At 39.5% G+C, this 15527-nt stretch overlaps 2 protein-coding genes across 17 annotated transcripts in view; one reads left to right on the top strand and one right to left on the bottom strand.

Annotated features, from left to right (window-relative positions):
* OSMR (oncostatin M receptor) overlaps positions 1–8903 on the top strand; it is a 33516-nt gene extending 24613 nt beyond the window's left edge. For all 8 annotated transcript variants that reach the window (XM_049794780.1, XM_049794778.1, XM_049794776.1 and 5 more), the window contains 6 exons: positions 960–1061; positions 1504–1683; positions 3406–3570; positions 5123–5201; positions 5479–5551; positions 6560–8903. In XM_049794780.1, the coding sequence (XP_049650737.1) occupies positions 960–1061; positions 1504–1683; positions 3406–3570; positions 5123–5201; positions 5479–5551; positions 6560–7009 (1049 nt within the window). In that variant the 3' untranslated portion in view covers positions 7010–8903. The remainder of the gene's footprint in view (positions 1–959; positions 1062–1503; positions 1684–3405; positions 3571–5122; positions 5202–5478; positions 5552–6559) is intronic.
* Positions 8904–10685: 1782 nt separating this feature from the next.
* RICTOR (RPTOR independent companion of MTOR complex 2) overlaps positions 10686–15527 on the bottom strand; it is an 87452-nt gene continuing 82610 nt past the window's right edge. For 7 of the 9 annotated variants that reach the window (XM_049794767.1, XM_049794773.1, XM_049794774.1 and 4 more), the window contains one exon: positions 10686–15489. In XM_049794767.1, the coding sequence (XP_049650724.1) occupies positions 15415–15489 (75 nt within the window). In that variant the 3' untranslated portion in view covers positions 10686–15414. The remainder of the gene's footprint in view (positions 15490–15527) is intronic. The other 2 variants (XR_007505040.1, XR_007505041.1) reach the window with 2 other exon arrangements.

Here is a 15527-nt window from a genome sequence, read left to right as displayed (position 1 = left end):
ACAGTACTTTAGAAAAGTCAGTGTAGTATTTTAGAAAAAAAGTCTTTTGAGTAGCTTGTAGTAACATCTTGAAGGAGGATGGTAAGGTTAATGAAGGAGTTAAAAATATTTTAGCAGGAGAGATGCAAAATGGAGCTCTGCCTTATCTGTAACATGGGTCAGAAAATTAGACTCGGACAATTTAACACCCACTGTGTAGTGAGAGGTTTAGTGCTGTCAGTGTGGCACAAATAATGTGTCTCAGCACCAGTCCTTGCTTAGGACCAGTTGTGTGGTTTTTATCCCAGTGGTGGCCACTAGACCTAAATCCTTTCTGGCTGTGTGGAAGTTGCTCTGATACACTTCCACAGGTACAAGAACATAGCCTTCCTCGAGTCTCTCAACCTGAGATTTTACTCTGGAATGAAACATGTTTGATCAAAATTTGACTGAATGCTCAGTATGCAATAAAGCAACTGCACTTCAATTCATACAAACACATGGAAGCCTTACTGAAGGAGAGTGTGGTAACACATGGAAAAAATGTTGTCCAGTTCTTGCACTTGGTTAATACGAATGGGAGTGATGTTAGTGAGGATAACATGGAATCTTGATGCATGGGTGTATGTCTAGATTAAACAGTCCAAGACACGACCTTTGTCTGTGCCAGAAGCAGAAATGAAATTATCTTGCTCTTTGATGCACTTGGAGTCTATTGTGCACTGATCTTGAATACTCTAGGGCAACAAAAATGTATTACCCCCCCTCTATTCTCTCTTTCAGACAGAATAAATGTTCAATTCGCATTATGCACACTAAGAATTGGTTTACTCTGTGTCTCCTTCAGTTGCTTTAATAGCACAACAGCACACAAAGGTGATTTCTAATGGATTATAGACCTGTGTAGAAAGCAGTAAGTAAAAGCAAAACCAAAAGACAAACCATAACCTACTTTTGTAATCAGTTCCACTATTTTCTAGCTGCTTTTGTTCCGGGGGTGAGATACAACTTCCACGTCTATGGATCTGTTGCTAATACAGCCTCCTTACTGGAGAAGAAGACTGGTTATCTCAGGGAGCTACGTAAGTTGGCAACATATTTAGGGTTTGTGTATTTGCTAAATTAATCTGTCAAACAGAATTCCACAGCCTTCCTCCCGCAACTAGCTAAAAATGTTATCTGCTGTGTTGTTTCTATATCATCAGTGAAGCATTAAAAGTTGTACAACGTACATGATCCTACATCAAGGATATTTGACTAGTTCAGTGACCAGGTAGAGTCTGTGTTAATTAGAATAGCTAAACAAAGCTGTGATTAGCAGTCACCGCTTTGTGTATAATGTGGAGTATGTGAAGGCTCTGTGAAGTTGACAGTTTGTGTGGAGCGCTTTGGCTTTGTTCAGCTTTTAAACGCAAGTAAGATATAAACAGAAACACCACATGGGAATTTAGCCATTTTCCAAGTAAAAAGACAAACATTCTTCAACAATAATGGCAAGTTTAACTTGAATTTCCTTTCTTCCAGCTACTCTGCTTGACCCTGTTGTGGAAAAAGTTGAACTGACTTTCAATGCAGTAACACTATCTTGGGATTCTTACCCCATAAATAAGTCACAGTTTGGTTTCGTAAGAGGCTACCATGTTTACGTGTCACCTATACAAGAGAACTGCAGTTTGAAAGGATCCAAAAAACATGTTCTTCCAGGTAACTGAGCTCTGGGATTTAGGAATTTGTGTCATTGATATGGGTGAAAGACTTTGAGGCTGTTGCTGATACTGCAGCCTCTTAGAAAGTTCACATTAGGCAGGCAAATTGGCTGATTAGGCAATATATAGATTTCAACACCTGCTGCTTTTGATTCCTCTGTAATGCTTGAGGTGCTAATGGGCAGAAGTGGGTTCTGGCTTTATACAGATTGATAGCTCCCATCCTGTTGTCCATAGCTCCTTTTAACTCCAGTGTGAGCTCCAGAAAAGATTCTTGCAGTACTATAGGAGGAGTCAAGTTTCTGCCTCTTCTGATCTGACTTCTGGATGAATTTCGAAAACATCTGTTTGTGGTCTACTTGGATGACAGTCATAGGAAGCATGTTAGTTTTACTAAAATTTGGGGTATTTTAGAAACAGATGGGATGCAATTTATTTCCTTCAGAATTGGAGCACTGTGTAAATTCTGTGTTTAAATTCTTTTATAGTGAAAGTATTTGTGGCTGTGCTCTACAATGGAGTTCCTTCAGCAGAACTGAGCTGTAGGGTGGCACAAAGCCACGTTTAAACTTTTATGTCTGATTTTCCTGCTTCACACTCAAAACTTCTCCAGATGACTTTGCTCCATTATAATTTTCAGATGTTTTCAACATGTTCAAGGATTATTTTTTTTTTCCCTTGCCTTTTATGGGGCATGTCCTGTACAATCACCCTTCTGCTGATTAGACTAGTACCAGGCTGAAAATCTTAGTCTGAACTGGAGGAGGCTTATGTAGGAGTTCCTGTCAGAACTAGACTAACCATAGAAGTACCATAATTCTGCAAGTAATCCCAGTTAGACTTTAAAATGTTTAAATCAAAGATTTCCTGCTTCCCAGTTTGCCTGAGCTAGCAGATAAGGGGTGTGACTGGGAACAGGAGGAATATGCTAACCCTTTTCTACCTGGGGTCTGGAAGTTGCACAATACAGAGGCAAAGGGTTTTTTTCAGGCAGAGATTTCTTGCTTTCAATTATCTTCAAAGAATTTGACCTAAGCTTAAGGGCTACAGGATTCCGTTGAAAAAAGAAATGGCAAACCCCAAATCATTCTCTCAAAAAGCTCTAGTAAAAGGAAATTAAAACAAACAGTTGCAGCTTTTGACAGCAAATTATTAGGTGGTCTGCCAGAAGATGGGCAATGCTGTAGACAGTCCAGTTAGAAGGGATGTGAGTTCAGCCCAGGGTCAGTGAGTCAGGATGCATCATCCTTCTCAGAAGAAACTGTGCAAGTTACAAAGAAAGTGGGTTGCAAATGTTCTGTTATTTCAGTGGTCCAGCAGGCTCAGTTAAGCTGATTCGTAATATTTTGGGGAGACCTTATCGCAACCTTTAACTACTTAAAGGGGGCTTATAAGAAACATGGAGAGAGACTTTTTACCAGGGCCTGTAGTGATGCGACAAGGGGTAATGGTTTTAAACTGAAAGAGGGTAGATTTAGATGAGATAGAAGGAAGAAATTCTTTACATTGAGAGTGGTGAGGCACTCGAAGAGGCTGCCCAGTGAAGCCATGAATGCCCCATCCCTGCAAGTGTTGAAGGCCAGGCTGGATGGGGCTTTGAGCAACCTGGTCGGGTGGAAGATGTTCCTGCCCATGGCAGGGGGGGTTGGACTAGATGATCGTTGAAGGTCCCTTCCAACCCAAACCATTCTGTGATTCTAGCTTATCTGTTTCATTTTAGATGGTTCAGTGCTATGTAAATACACAATTGAAAACCCAGAAGAAAAGAGATACACCGTGAAACACCTATTGTCAAACACAAAATACAAACTAGTGGTTAAAGCATATACAAGTGGAGGAGAGACTCCCATCGTTAACTTTATATACATAGATACACCGTTTAACTGTGAGTATTGTCTGTGAAAAATTTGTCTTCTAGCAGAAGGATGGGATGATTTAAAAGCTTAGAATAATCTTCCTTTCTCAAGCGAAAACACTTAATTCAATGTAACATGCACTTGAGAAAGGATCCAACTGAGAAATGAAACGTGCGTACTAACACAGCATTCTGGTACTTTTAAGTAGCTATGGCTTTTTTATTTTAGAATGAAAATAATTTTACATCCTTATTTAAGTCTCATATCTTTCTGGGAAATAGCTTAATATATGCACATTTGCATGACTAGTGAGTCCTGTTTGCTGGAATGCATTGAAGAACTGCATTGCATTTAAATAGTTTTCTAATATGGGAAAAACTACAGACCTGTGTGGAAACAAGTAATTTCTGTATAGACTCTTGAACTTCTAATGTTGATTCTTATTCTCATCAGTCTTTAAATCCATTGCCAAGTTCAATCCTTCATAACTCAGCAAGAAAAGGCTTTTGGCTTGAGCACTGTAGTTTGCTAACTAGGCAGATTGGGTCACCAAAGCAGAACAGGAAAATCACATGCCTGTAGTTCTGTTCCCTTGAAAATACCACTCAGCGGACATGGTTGTGAAACTTATGATCCAAATGGGAGTTGTCTGGTTTTGAAAAATTTGTTGGGGGTGGAGGTGAAGGGGGAGGTGTAGGAAAGGGTGAAGCATTGGCTTATGCAAGGAGACTTCGTGTTTTAGGCTAACTAGTAGAACAGTGTCTAAACCCTCATGGTACCCTCCCAGAGGCAGTTCTGCCTCTTACACCTGTGTTCCAGCTCCCATTAGCCAGCCTTCTCTTGTGCAGGCAGAGACGCTTGTATAGCCACACAGGGAATCAAAATGGAGGCTTAATTAAGCCAGGAAAGATAAAAGGAGAACGTAACCCCTGCCCCTTCCCTGCTGCAGTGTGTGGTAGGGACACACAGACTTGCTGGCACAGGGTAAGACTGCCCTGGCCAGGGCAGAGTGAGCACTGACTAGAGCTCCCTCTTGACCTGCTTACTTCAGCCTCAACTGTTTGTGAAAAACATAGCCCAAGGCTGTGTCTTCCAGCTAGAAGGAAATACTGAGATTCTTATGTCAGCATAAATCCTAGAGAGCATGAATACTTGTGTAGTGTCTGTCTTGCTATAGTCCATCCATACTGGAGGTACAGATGTTCTGTCAACATCTCATGGTAAAAATCTGTCGTCTTTGGAGATCTGAGAGAAAACCTAAACCAAATCGTTAAGTGAGGTTATCATTATCTTAATTTTGGAAATTTGCCCTTATAGTTGAGATGCCAACATGAGGTCAAATAAAAGCAATCTAGTAATAATTCAATTTTGGTAAAGGAAATCAAGGTCCAAAGACTTAGAGCTGTATCCCAGAACTTTGCCAAACTATCTTGCAACCACGGACCACACGGTTTTACTGCTGAGTTAGTGGCAGGTGTCCCACGTGGGCTTGATGTTATTTTTGCCCCAGAAACTCAGGCTATATTGACTGTAACTGGTGAGAAGATGAAAACAAATTTTTAAAGTGTTTTTCTTTCACAGCAAACATGCTGTACCTTCTAGTCCTGCTAGTGATAGTTCCATCACTAGTAGCAGCTATATGCCGCTGGAAGATGAAGTGGTAAGTTATAATGCATTTTTCATTATAGAGAACGTAACTAGTGTAATTCACAAACCGCAGCTGCAGCTTGTTCCTTCCAGCCTGTTATAAGGCCTCATTCATTTTTTCCTTTGGCTGTCCAACTGTGTGGATGTTTTAAGTATTTGGCTTGTGGCATTTCTGAGACACTCATCATCTGCTGCTGTTTTTGTGTACACATCTCTGCGCGGCTTCTGCTGGTAGAATATGCTTTGATGAGAGAACAAAAATGTCATTTGTTTTGCTCTCTGATTTCCAGGGTGAAGGAGTGCTGCTGTCCTTTAATACCTAGTCCTAACAAGAGCAAAGTGCTGTCATTCAAAGAGGTTAAGGTAAGATCACCAAAAATCTGGTATTTTTAATTTTTCCATTGTTTGACTGGTAAAGTTTGAGAAAAACATTTTTCCTGTGTTGACTACATTTAAAAATGAGTGATACTCATACAGAAATTAACATAATTTAATACCATCATTTAGTGGAAAATTTTCCTTTTGATATTTGTGCGACTCTGCAGTGATCAGTTTATATTCTACAGTCTGTTACTGCAAAAAGTGAAAGCATAACTGGAGAATAAATGAAATCTTTTGATACAGTAGGCAATTCTTCCAGTGTTGCTGTTCAAAACGCAGCACTGTCTGAACACAACAGACCAGCTGATACTGTACTTCCCCGCAGCTTGTGAACTGTATCCACCCACTCCTCCTGCCCCACACATCCAACCCTCCGTGGTAGGGCACAGCAGAGTGATGCATTTGCTGGCCCTTGGGAGCATACAGTGGATTCTGCCAGGTCTGGCTGGGAGGAAAGGATTGCCAAAAAGCCTTCAACTTCTTCCGTAGGCCCTTTAAACTGGGAGCTGCTACTTGCATGCTGCGTGCAAGGGGGTCACTAAACTGGGAGCATGTCTTTACCCTGGCAGGTGTGGGGCTGCTGCTGTTTTTGGGTGTTCATTGAATGGTAGCACCAGAGGGAGGAGTCTGCACAACATAACAGCCCATGCTGCTGCCTTGTAGTTGCTGGTGGTTCAGACTAAAAACCACACACATCAAAAACCTGGCAAAGTCTTTAAAGCAGAGAGACATGGTTCCTTCTTCAAATGTAGTCATATGGAACTAACTTAAAAAAGAAATCTCTAAGTACGCTGAAGAATTCCACATAAAATGCAGCTTCCATTGAACATTCTGTACATGTTTTCCTTCAAATTCTGTTCATTTATTTGAAAAATCTAAACTAAAAAAATCTGTAAGATGATAGTAGAAGTGCTTGAAGTAATCACTCACTTTCCTTTACTCTGGGCTTCTTTCATTGAGTAATTTTTTTGTTTTATGATTCTCTTGTAGATCGGTTCTGAGAAAGTATTGAAAATAAGTGACTGCATTCCTGACATGCTAGCAGTGGACAATAAGGCCGAAGCCCAGAAGCTACATCCATGGAGCCAGCTGTCTTCAACACCAACAGAAGATAAGATTGGTGGTCACAATTCTTCATGGATTTACCCTAATGAAAATGGAGAGAGAGACTTTACACCCACACCTACACCTCAGACTCATACTTGGTTTGAAAATTTTGCTTATTCTTCTCATCTTACAGTTGAATCTGATCCCCACCATATACCGGAGACACTAGAACCAAGCAAGCCAGAACTGTCAGTACTACTATACCAGCCACACTACTACTTCGATATTTTTAATAAAGATGCTGCCTCAACACCCAGAGAAACAGCTGGCAGAAAGACCAGTCTGAGATATATTTCACAAACAGATGTGCACTGCCTAGGGAGGAGGCTTTGATGTCCTCTCCTCCATTGAGTAAATCCAGTATTTGATTACACAATATAAATAAGAACTTCTAAAACCACAACAGCTTCTTTCGATGAAGGCTTTCACAAGCCCAACTTCTGTTAATGCTGCAATGCTCTTGCTTCAGGACTAGTTTAAAAATACTGACTTGTGCACAGGAGTGATGTATGCTATGGTTTCATCACAATTTATGGGATTATGTAAGATTTGCAGGCTATTTTGTGGCCTGTATTATATATGAAGTTAGATCACAGCAGTTTCTCATAGCCTGATGCAGAGAACTACTATATTTTGCAGCAATTAAAAATTTATTCAGGAAGTAGAGGAGCAAGTTAAACAAGCAGGTAGGCTGTTGTGCTCAAGGAAAGTATTCCACTTGCAGTATTCTATGTGCACTTACTATGTGTTCTGGCCACCCCTAGCTAGCGTGTATTGCGCAGCTGTGCATGGAGCACTACCCAGCTCAGAGTCTGCCTCAGCCCAGTAACAGTGGGATGGTGGGTTGTATTTTCTCTCTCTCAAATGATGTAAGGAATCAACATGGAAGGGTTACCTACATTCAGTGTGGTGCATTACTGAAAGATTAGAAGGAACCTAGAGAAGTTAACCCTGTGCACCAAAATCCAAGATCATTCTGCTTTTACTTTCCCTGTCTTCTAACTAGACTTGAAAACAGATTTTTGTAGTACAGGCTCCTGTTAGTGGGCTGCTGCTCCCATTTCTGGTAACTGGGACTCCTCACACATCTGCCTTCTTTGCCTGAAGAATCACCCTTTAAAATCCCCTGCTTCCTCCCCCTCCCCCCCCCCCCAAATCCTCTTAACTAAACAAAGAAATGCGGAGAGTGGAAAAGAACTGTTTTTCCAGCAGGACACCTCTTTGCGGAGCTGTTACCATGGCACTCCTCCTCTGCTTGTGCATATGAACTTCACTTCTTTTGGCATTAACCCCTGCACTTACGTAGCAAGCCCCAACCAACCTGGTAAGCAGACACAGTAGTCAGATGCATAGGTGTATAAATCCCATTTGTGAAGAACATCATATTCAGGTTGCATATCAGCTAGATCTTCCGACACTACTTTCGCATGTAAAAAAAAAGAAAAATATATACACATACATGTTTTTCATTGTAATGCTTAGAATCCCTACAGTAGGCACTGGTACATTTAGGTCTTCCATTCTGATTTTAAAAAATTGTGTATTTGTAATGAATCGGAATAGTTGTAATTCTATCTGAAAGTCTCATCAGATTGACCTCCTCAGTGCACAAGGAATCTTTTGGTTTTGCCTAATTATGACGCTACTGGCATCTTTCACAAACAAAAGAATTCAACTTAAGAGCTATGATGGTGTGCTCCCCCTGCCCCAACCTGACCTCTATTGCCCATAACTCCACTCAAGCGATAACCACCAGTGGCGGTCATAATGGATGCGTCTGGTTGGAATGGCAGCATCCAGCTCAAAGTGGATTCAGGGGAAACAGGTAACAACACAACAGCCAAAGGCTAATGGAGCATGTGCCAACCAAAACATGGCTAGTATGCAAATATCACTATAAGTCAATTATCTCACTCCATAAATAGCAGACAGCTAGCCCAGGGCCATTGAGCTCTCCTGCACAGCAGCAGACTGCACAGCAGGATCTCCCCTTGAGCAGGGACACCTCACAAGGTTACTCCTCAAAGTTGAGAGATTGATTCCTTGCCACAACAGATTCTCAGTAAGTGAATTGGGAATAAGAGCACTGAAACTTTGAAGTTATAGCTAAATGTCCTCTATGCGGTAAATACTGAGGCATACCTTGCCCTCGAATCTTGTAAACCACTGTCGCATTTACCACTGAGCTTTGTTAACTTACTGTCTTAATAAAGTACATTGTTGCTTCTCTCTTGCGAGTGAAGTGCATAACTCCATCTGCAACAAGTGAGCACAGAATAAGCAGTTCTCAAAAGGGAAAAAATGAAGTGTTTTTTACAATTTGATCTTCAGCTAATTTGTTCAAACATAGGGAAGACAAGTGCATTAACTAGCTAATCATACTTCCTAAAAACTAAGCATCTGCAGGCAGAAATGAGTTTTGCTACTGAACTACATCTAGGTTTTATACTATTGTTTATAGATACTGCTGTAATGTTGCAACAGGAAGACCAGTTAAGACCTTACATAGACTGAGACACAGATGGACTTGCAGGGGGAGAAGTCTTCAGGCAGGCAAAGGAGAGGTACAAACAGGAGTGCAAACGCACAGATACCTCTAGCCACAGTTAGCTATCCAGTCAATGCACACTGTCCTGTGTCCACGTGTAGGTCACACACAGATTTACTTGAAAAAAAAATATTGCAGCATGGTCCTTCCTTTCAGCCTTCAGACAGTGGAGTAAGGAAACACAGCTGGTCCCATTTAGCTGAACTGCAGTTTAACAGAGAATAAGGAAGTAAGAGGAAGCTGATGCTATTCAACAGAGACATCCCAGAGAAGCTTTTATTCCCTCTATGTTACAGTGAATTTGAAAGTCTGATACCACGGTACCTTTGTGACTTAGAACTCCTCCAAAGTGTTTTCACCACATCGCATGTACTTGCGAAGTTTAAAAGCTTTATTGTTGGAAAAAAGGCCAATAAACAGGAAGGAGCTGTTTTGCCACTATCAAAGTAGCAACTTCGTAGGTGTGCATTTCAAAGAAAGGCCTGTTTATTTAAAAAGGTTTAAAAGGTATCCTAAATCAAGAGTTACACATCTAAGGAATTCTGATACAGAAGTTGGTCAAAAAGATCAACTATCCCATGAAACATTTTAAATTTCAGCATGCTGCAGTTCCTCACAGCAGAGGACAGCTGTAACAAAGCGCAAATTCCTACTTCTGAAAAAGCAGCTGCCACCAGGGCTTGGCTGTGGTAATTCAGACCCAGGAGTGAGCGGAGGTATGCGTGAGGGTGCAGGCAACGTGGCCAGTTGTGCCTTCCCAATGGTGGGGTGAGACACACTGGCCTGTGGAGAGTTTCCTCTTCAGCTCCCTTGGTCTATTCTGCAGGAGATCCTGCACTGGTGAAACTTCATTATCTGGAAACAAGGATACACTTTACCCAGTACCAGATTGCTTGGCAAGGTGATGAGAAGTTAGCTCCTCTCTATCTATAAGCCTTTCCCCTTGCTGGCCCTGATGGGTGGTGTTTCATGAAACCACCTGTGCTTAAAAGCACACAAACAGAAGATTCCAGGGAGGACAATGCCTTCCTGCCAGTCAAAGAGTACAGTCCAGGCACTAGAACTAAAGATTAGAAAAGTATTTTTGCATCAGTGGGGAGGCATGTATAGTTTTCATATTTTTAAGACATCTGTCTTGCATTAATAGTTGAATGAGTTCAAAACTCTAAACTTTTTTTTGTTTATAATTAAACTTTCACAGCAGTTGTTGAAATGCTAATACTTAAACCACCACATAATGGAAAACTATTAATTCTCAGTATCAATCAGTATGCTAAATTTTAAAAATAAGAATGGTGTACAAGGAGTCCCCTTCTATTTTTATAAGACATCTTACAAAGCAATAAAACTAATTTGACAAAAATATCAGGTTGTTCTAGTTAATTAGTAACTTAGAAATATAAATAAAATTCCAACCCACTTCTAGTACCGTGAGGTACATACAAGACCAGAACAACTGTAAGAAGTTTAAGTACATTTTATTAACAATGCATCCCTTTGACAAGATCACGCTTCAGGAGGCTTTTAATGCCCATTGACATGAACTGTACACACTATACAAAAAAAACCCAGAAAAAAAAAAATCAAAGTGGGTAATACCATTTTAGGACAAGCCTCTGTTTAAATTATACACAGCTCAATGCAATATTCTTACGGAAAATATATAAATACTTTTTCTTTCTATGTTACAGGTATACAATATAAATCAGATTTCAATGTCTGTTCAGTGACCTAAAAACACTAGAACCCCCAAATATGTAGCAGCGTATTACTAAATTAAAAGACCACACAGGACAGGGAGAGTAAGTCTTGAGATTTTCCTTGATCCCTTCCCTCCTCAGAATGGTTAATTTAGATAATCTCTTGTAATGGAGTTTTAGGGATGCTGACAGCTCAGTATTGGAACAATTTTTCTAATAAATCTACAAAATGTCTGGCTTTTCCTCCCTTAGACATTGCATCTTGTGCCAAAACACAGTATTCAGTGGCAAAATGGCATGTTACACTTTTTGGCATAAATTACATTTCCCAAATAAAATAGTGTATTTTACAAAGCAATTCAAGCAAAATGTGCAATTTCTGCATGCTGTGGCATTGCTGTCCATCCATATTACAAAAATAGTCCAAAGAAAATCCACATTCTTCACTGAACATACACATCTGTTGAAACAAAACGATCCAGGGAACCAGAATCAGGAGTTAAACAAAAACCAGGGGATGGGGGGCTTCTAGCAAAATACAAACATGGTTTCTAGTATGTTCCCAAAGGTCTTTTACAGTTTTCAGATTTTATTTTCACCTAGTATACCTTTAATAAGCACATGATACTAGAGAAGTGTAACTTAAAAAGTTACAGGACCTGCTTTCAGCTGGCTCCAGTGAAGCTGAGTAACAGGACTTCCGTGCAGCCCTGCTGGGAGGCAAGTACAAACCTTGGAGATGCTCTGAAGCCTGGCAAGAATTCTTCCACTGCGATTGCTCAGCTTGAGCTCATGGTCACCTACAAAGTAACAGCAGCTTCCTGCAGTGCAAACAGCCAAATACCAAGTCCAAGACACAGACAAAGAAGCAGCAACAACTCCTCCATCTCTCACTAGGCTTTGATTACCTATTTCTCAAATAGCTACTTTCCTCTTCAGGTGCCTAGTAAAGGTGTTATAGGTTTTTTCAGTCTCTCACTGCAAATTACAAATCTCATTCAAGACCACTACATATGTTTCATATTAAAATGACAAAAATATGAGCAGGATTCTCACTGCTGCCTTTTTAAACATTTATAAGGGCAACGTACATCAGCGTGCCAAGCCACTGTACCCTACACTACCAAGTACTTTAGCACTTCATTGTGTCTTGGGAAAAAACAGCAACAAAACCCAATGAGAGCACATTTAGGGTACATATGTCAGGTCAAATAATAACTGTCAGATGAGGACAAAAGAACTGTTTCAAGCACAACATGCCAGGGGCCCAACATACAACTTGAGCACCTCAAAGCCTGACCATCTCCAGCTTCAAGTGACATCCAGGACAGCTGGGAGCATTCTGCATCTCTGAATTTCAGACAGCTGAAAGGTCTCTCTCTCCAAAAGGACACTCACAGCACCCAGCTTTGTCCTCCTCACCACTCAGTGGAGAGAAACAGGCCCTCGGGGAAGTAATTTGGAGCCCTTTAGTAAGCTCTCTGCCGTTTGGAAAGGGCTATCCCTTTCCTCTGACTGTAAAAGGAGACTAAGAAAATCAGCCAGCTAATGTAGTAGACTAAATGCGAGTGGTTTCACAGCCAGCTTCTCCTTCCCACACAGGCTTTCCCCTCAGAGCTGAGTATTTTGTGTTAGCATGTTGAATCAGTCAGTTTTCTTTGCCACAGCAACCACAGTGTATTTGTATATAGCGTGAGTGAATGCTCTACGTTTTACCATTTATTTGACAGTATCACCAATTGTTCGGACTGGAAAAATACAAAGCAGGTGGTCTGTCAGCTTCCCTTGCAAATCTTTCTAGAAGTGGAAGGATTCTTTATTAGGGTTAATATAAGCACAATTTTTATTTATTAATGTTTGCTTTTGAAGTTTTATCATGAAGCAAAAAAACCCCCAAAATAAGAACTTTAAAAGGGATATTTAAAAAAAGAAATCTATAGAATTAGAAATTCACAGTTTGCAACTAGGCCAATATCAAATTCCTTCAATTACAGAATCCCTTCATTTGCCAATTAAAATGAAACATTAATGTGAGCTTAATGTAAATAGGTAAATTAATTCTAGAAATGTTGTATGTTATGTACAGTACAGACTTTACATCCTTGATGCATACTTGTTGAAATCTACTGACACTCATATACTTTCAGAAAAAAAATCACGTTTCATAACTGAATTTCAGGCCATAATTTATATGTCAAGTTTCTGTTGTCACGGATCCCCACACAAGCAAGTACTTCAGAACACATAAGCATTTCAAGATGGAGATTCTTTCAAAAGTGTATTGACATTGCTTTCGCTTACCTGTTTATAATCAGAGGCCTTCTTACGGTGCTTTCTACATTAAGTGCTATGGGTTAAGCTGGTAACAAATGAAGAAAGGTGGTTTTTTAAATACAGGTGATAAAACTTATTTTGCTTTAACTGCAGAAAAATAACATGGAGTTGTTGATGTAACCCCATCTAGCTGTTAAAACAAGTCTCTCATACTCTAGTCTGAGGTAGTGTTTGAAACTACTGTATAAGATATGCTAGACCCTTTTTTGGGAAAACTACATCACTTCCTTTGGAGTTTATACCACTATTTGGTCTACTGTGATTTGACATTTTGGTTTTACAGAAGTATTTCTTTCTTATGACCACAGAAGCCCAATAGTTACTGGTGTGGTATGTTTTCAGAGCATTTCAAACATGCCTTGACACACAGATAATATTATTTGTGTCACTGACCACAGAAGAGTTGAATCAGTTTCTTTTTGCTCCTTCTTTCAGTGAAAACTCATGAAAAGGAAATCTTAAGAACTAAATTTGACTATGAGCAGCAACTTACAATCTGCTTTACCAGAACCTGATGATATGGAGTGCACATAAGAACTCAGTGAAGTGATAGCTGCAAAGCAGTGCTTATGTGGCAAGATGAAATCTCCAGTAAGAACAAAGAAATTCTACATTTCACTAGGAATTGTGTTTTCCTGTTCACAGAACTAATTGATATCTCCAGTAGCATAGCTAGTAAGAACAGTTATGAGCATCAGGATAAATTTTACTTATCTTCACTTAAGTATTAATCTGACAATTATAAAAAATGGTAAAAGTGAATGGATAAAAATATGTTCTACTTAGTACAGTCCAGCTGAATTATTCACCTATATCAAAATCAAAGGGTAATCCCTTCTATTACAGGCATTCTAACAAAGGCGGCCATGCTACTGTATATACACATTTGCATATATTTATATTACCTTCATATAAAGGCTTCTGAATCTTTAGATCCATGGTAAGTGATGGGGATTCTTACTATATTTTTTTAAGCTTGCACTCATTAATTTAGTAACCTCACTAGTAACATGATAGAGGCAACGATTTCAGTCACTGTAGTATTTAACTTTTGCAACAAGTCTTAAATACCAGTATAAAATTATAAGTACTGCTGCTCCAAAATTTGGTACTTAAGGCTTTTCACTACAATTATTAGTACTATCCAATGCTTGATCACTCATCCATTGAATATTCAAATAAACCTTTGTTTTTATAAAAGGCTGTTTCCATGGAACTTGGGAAACACTCGTATTATGTCTTCTCACAAAAGCAGCAATGATTAAATGTCTTCAAGTTTAGTTTATACAATATTCATTTAACTGATACAAAGCATGCTTTTTAAAGGATTTTAGTTTAGAGTAAGACCAACATTCGTACTATATGAGCATGAGTGTAGAAACTGCAAACACATGCATATCATTCAGGGAAAACAATCTGATTTCAGCATTTTAAGTTTAACTGATTTGTTATTTTTAAAATCAAACTGTAGTGAAAATCCTTAACTGGTTCAGATAAGATACATGTATGTATGTAAATGTACTGAAACTGGAGAGACTGCTAATAAAATGATTTACAACTATAGCAATATTAAAATAACTTAAAGGAAACCTCAGATTCACAGAGGCTTTTCTTTCTGTCTGAAGTTACAAACCCCCAAGTAGTGTTATAAACAGTACAAAAAACAACAGACAAGGGTTAACATTAATCCCCCGTAGTCCACAATTGCAGCATGGCTCCCCATTGCTGGCAATGGAATGCACCCTCATCTCTCTGATTCCTGATAATCAGAGTTTAAAAAGGAAGGCATCGCTCTGCTTCTCTGGAACAGAATCATAAGTCAATCAAAAAAGATGTCTCTGCATGTTGTCCTGTTTTTTTTTAAATTTATGGTAGAAAATGAAATGAAAACTTGTGGAGGTGTTCAGTGCTCGGCTCTTGCATATACTGGTAATTACTATTATTAAAACTATGGTAATGTTTAATAACTCCCCAAAGGGCTCAAAATACTGGGGCAGTAGTTGGTTGAGGAAGAAAATGTTTTCAGTTCAGTCTTCAGGTACCAGTAGCTTCTGGAACGGTTTAGAAGATGATGCTCCAAGCTTTTTATCCAGTCAGTCGGAGGTTGTCTGAGGATTTCAGAAAGTCTATATGCAATGCACTGCATAAGACAGAGGTCAGGATTCAGCTGATGCATCAATTACTGGCTGTTTTGTTGGTGTTGCTAAAATAGCCTCTGCTTCTTCATGCATCTACAGGAAAAAGACATGACGTATTAATAATGTTAGAG

This window comes from Accipiter gentilis, chromosome Z (assembly GCF_929443795.1).
Source record: "Accipiter gentilis chromosome Z, bAccGen1.1, whole genome shotgun sequence".
NCBI classification, from domain to species: Eukaryota; Metazoa; Chordata; class Aves; order Accipitriformes; family Accipitridae; genus Astur; species Astur gentilis.
Note: the sequence above shows the minus strand (reverse complement) of the source record. Positions and strands in the feature narration are given on the sequence as shown.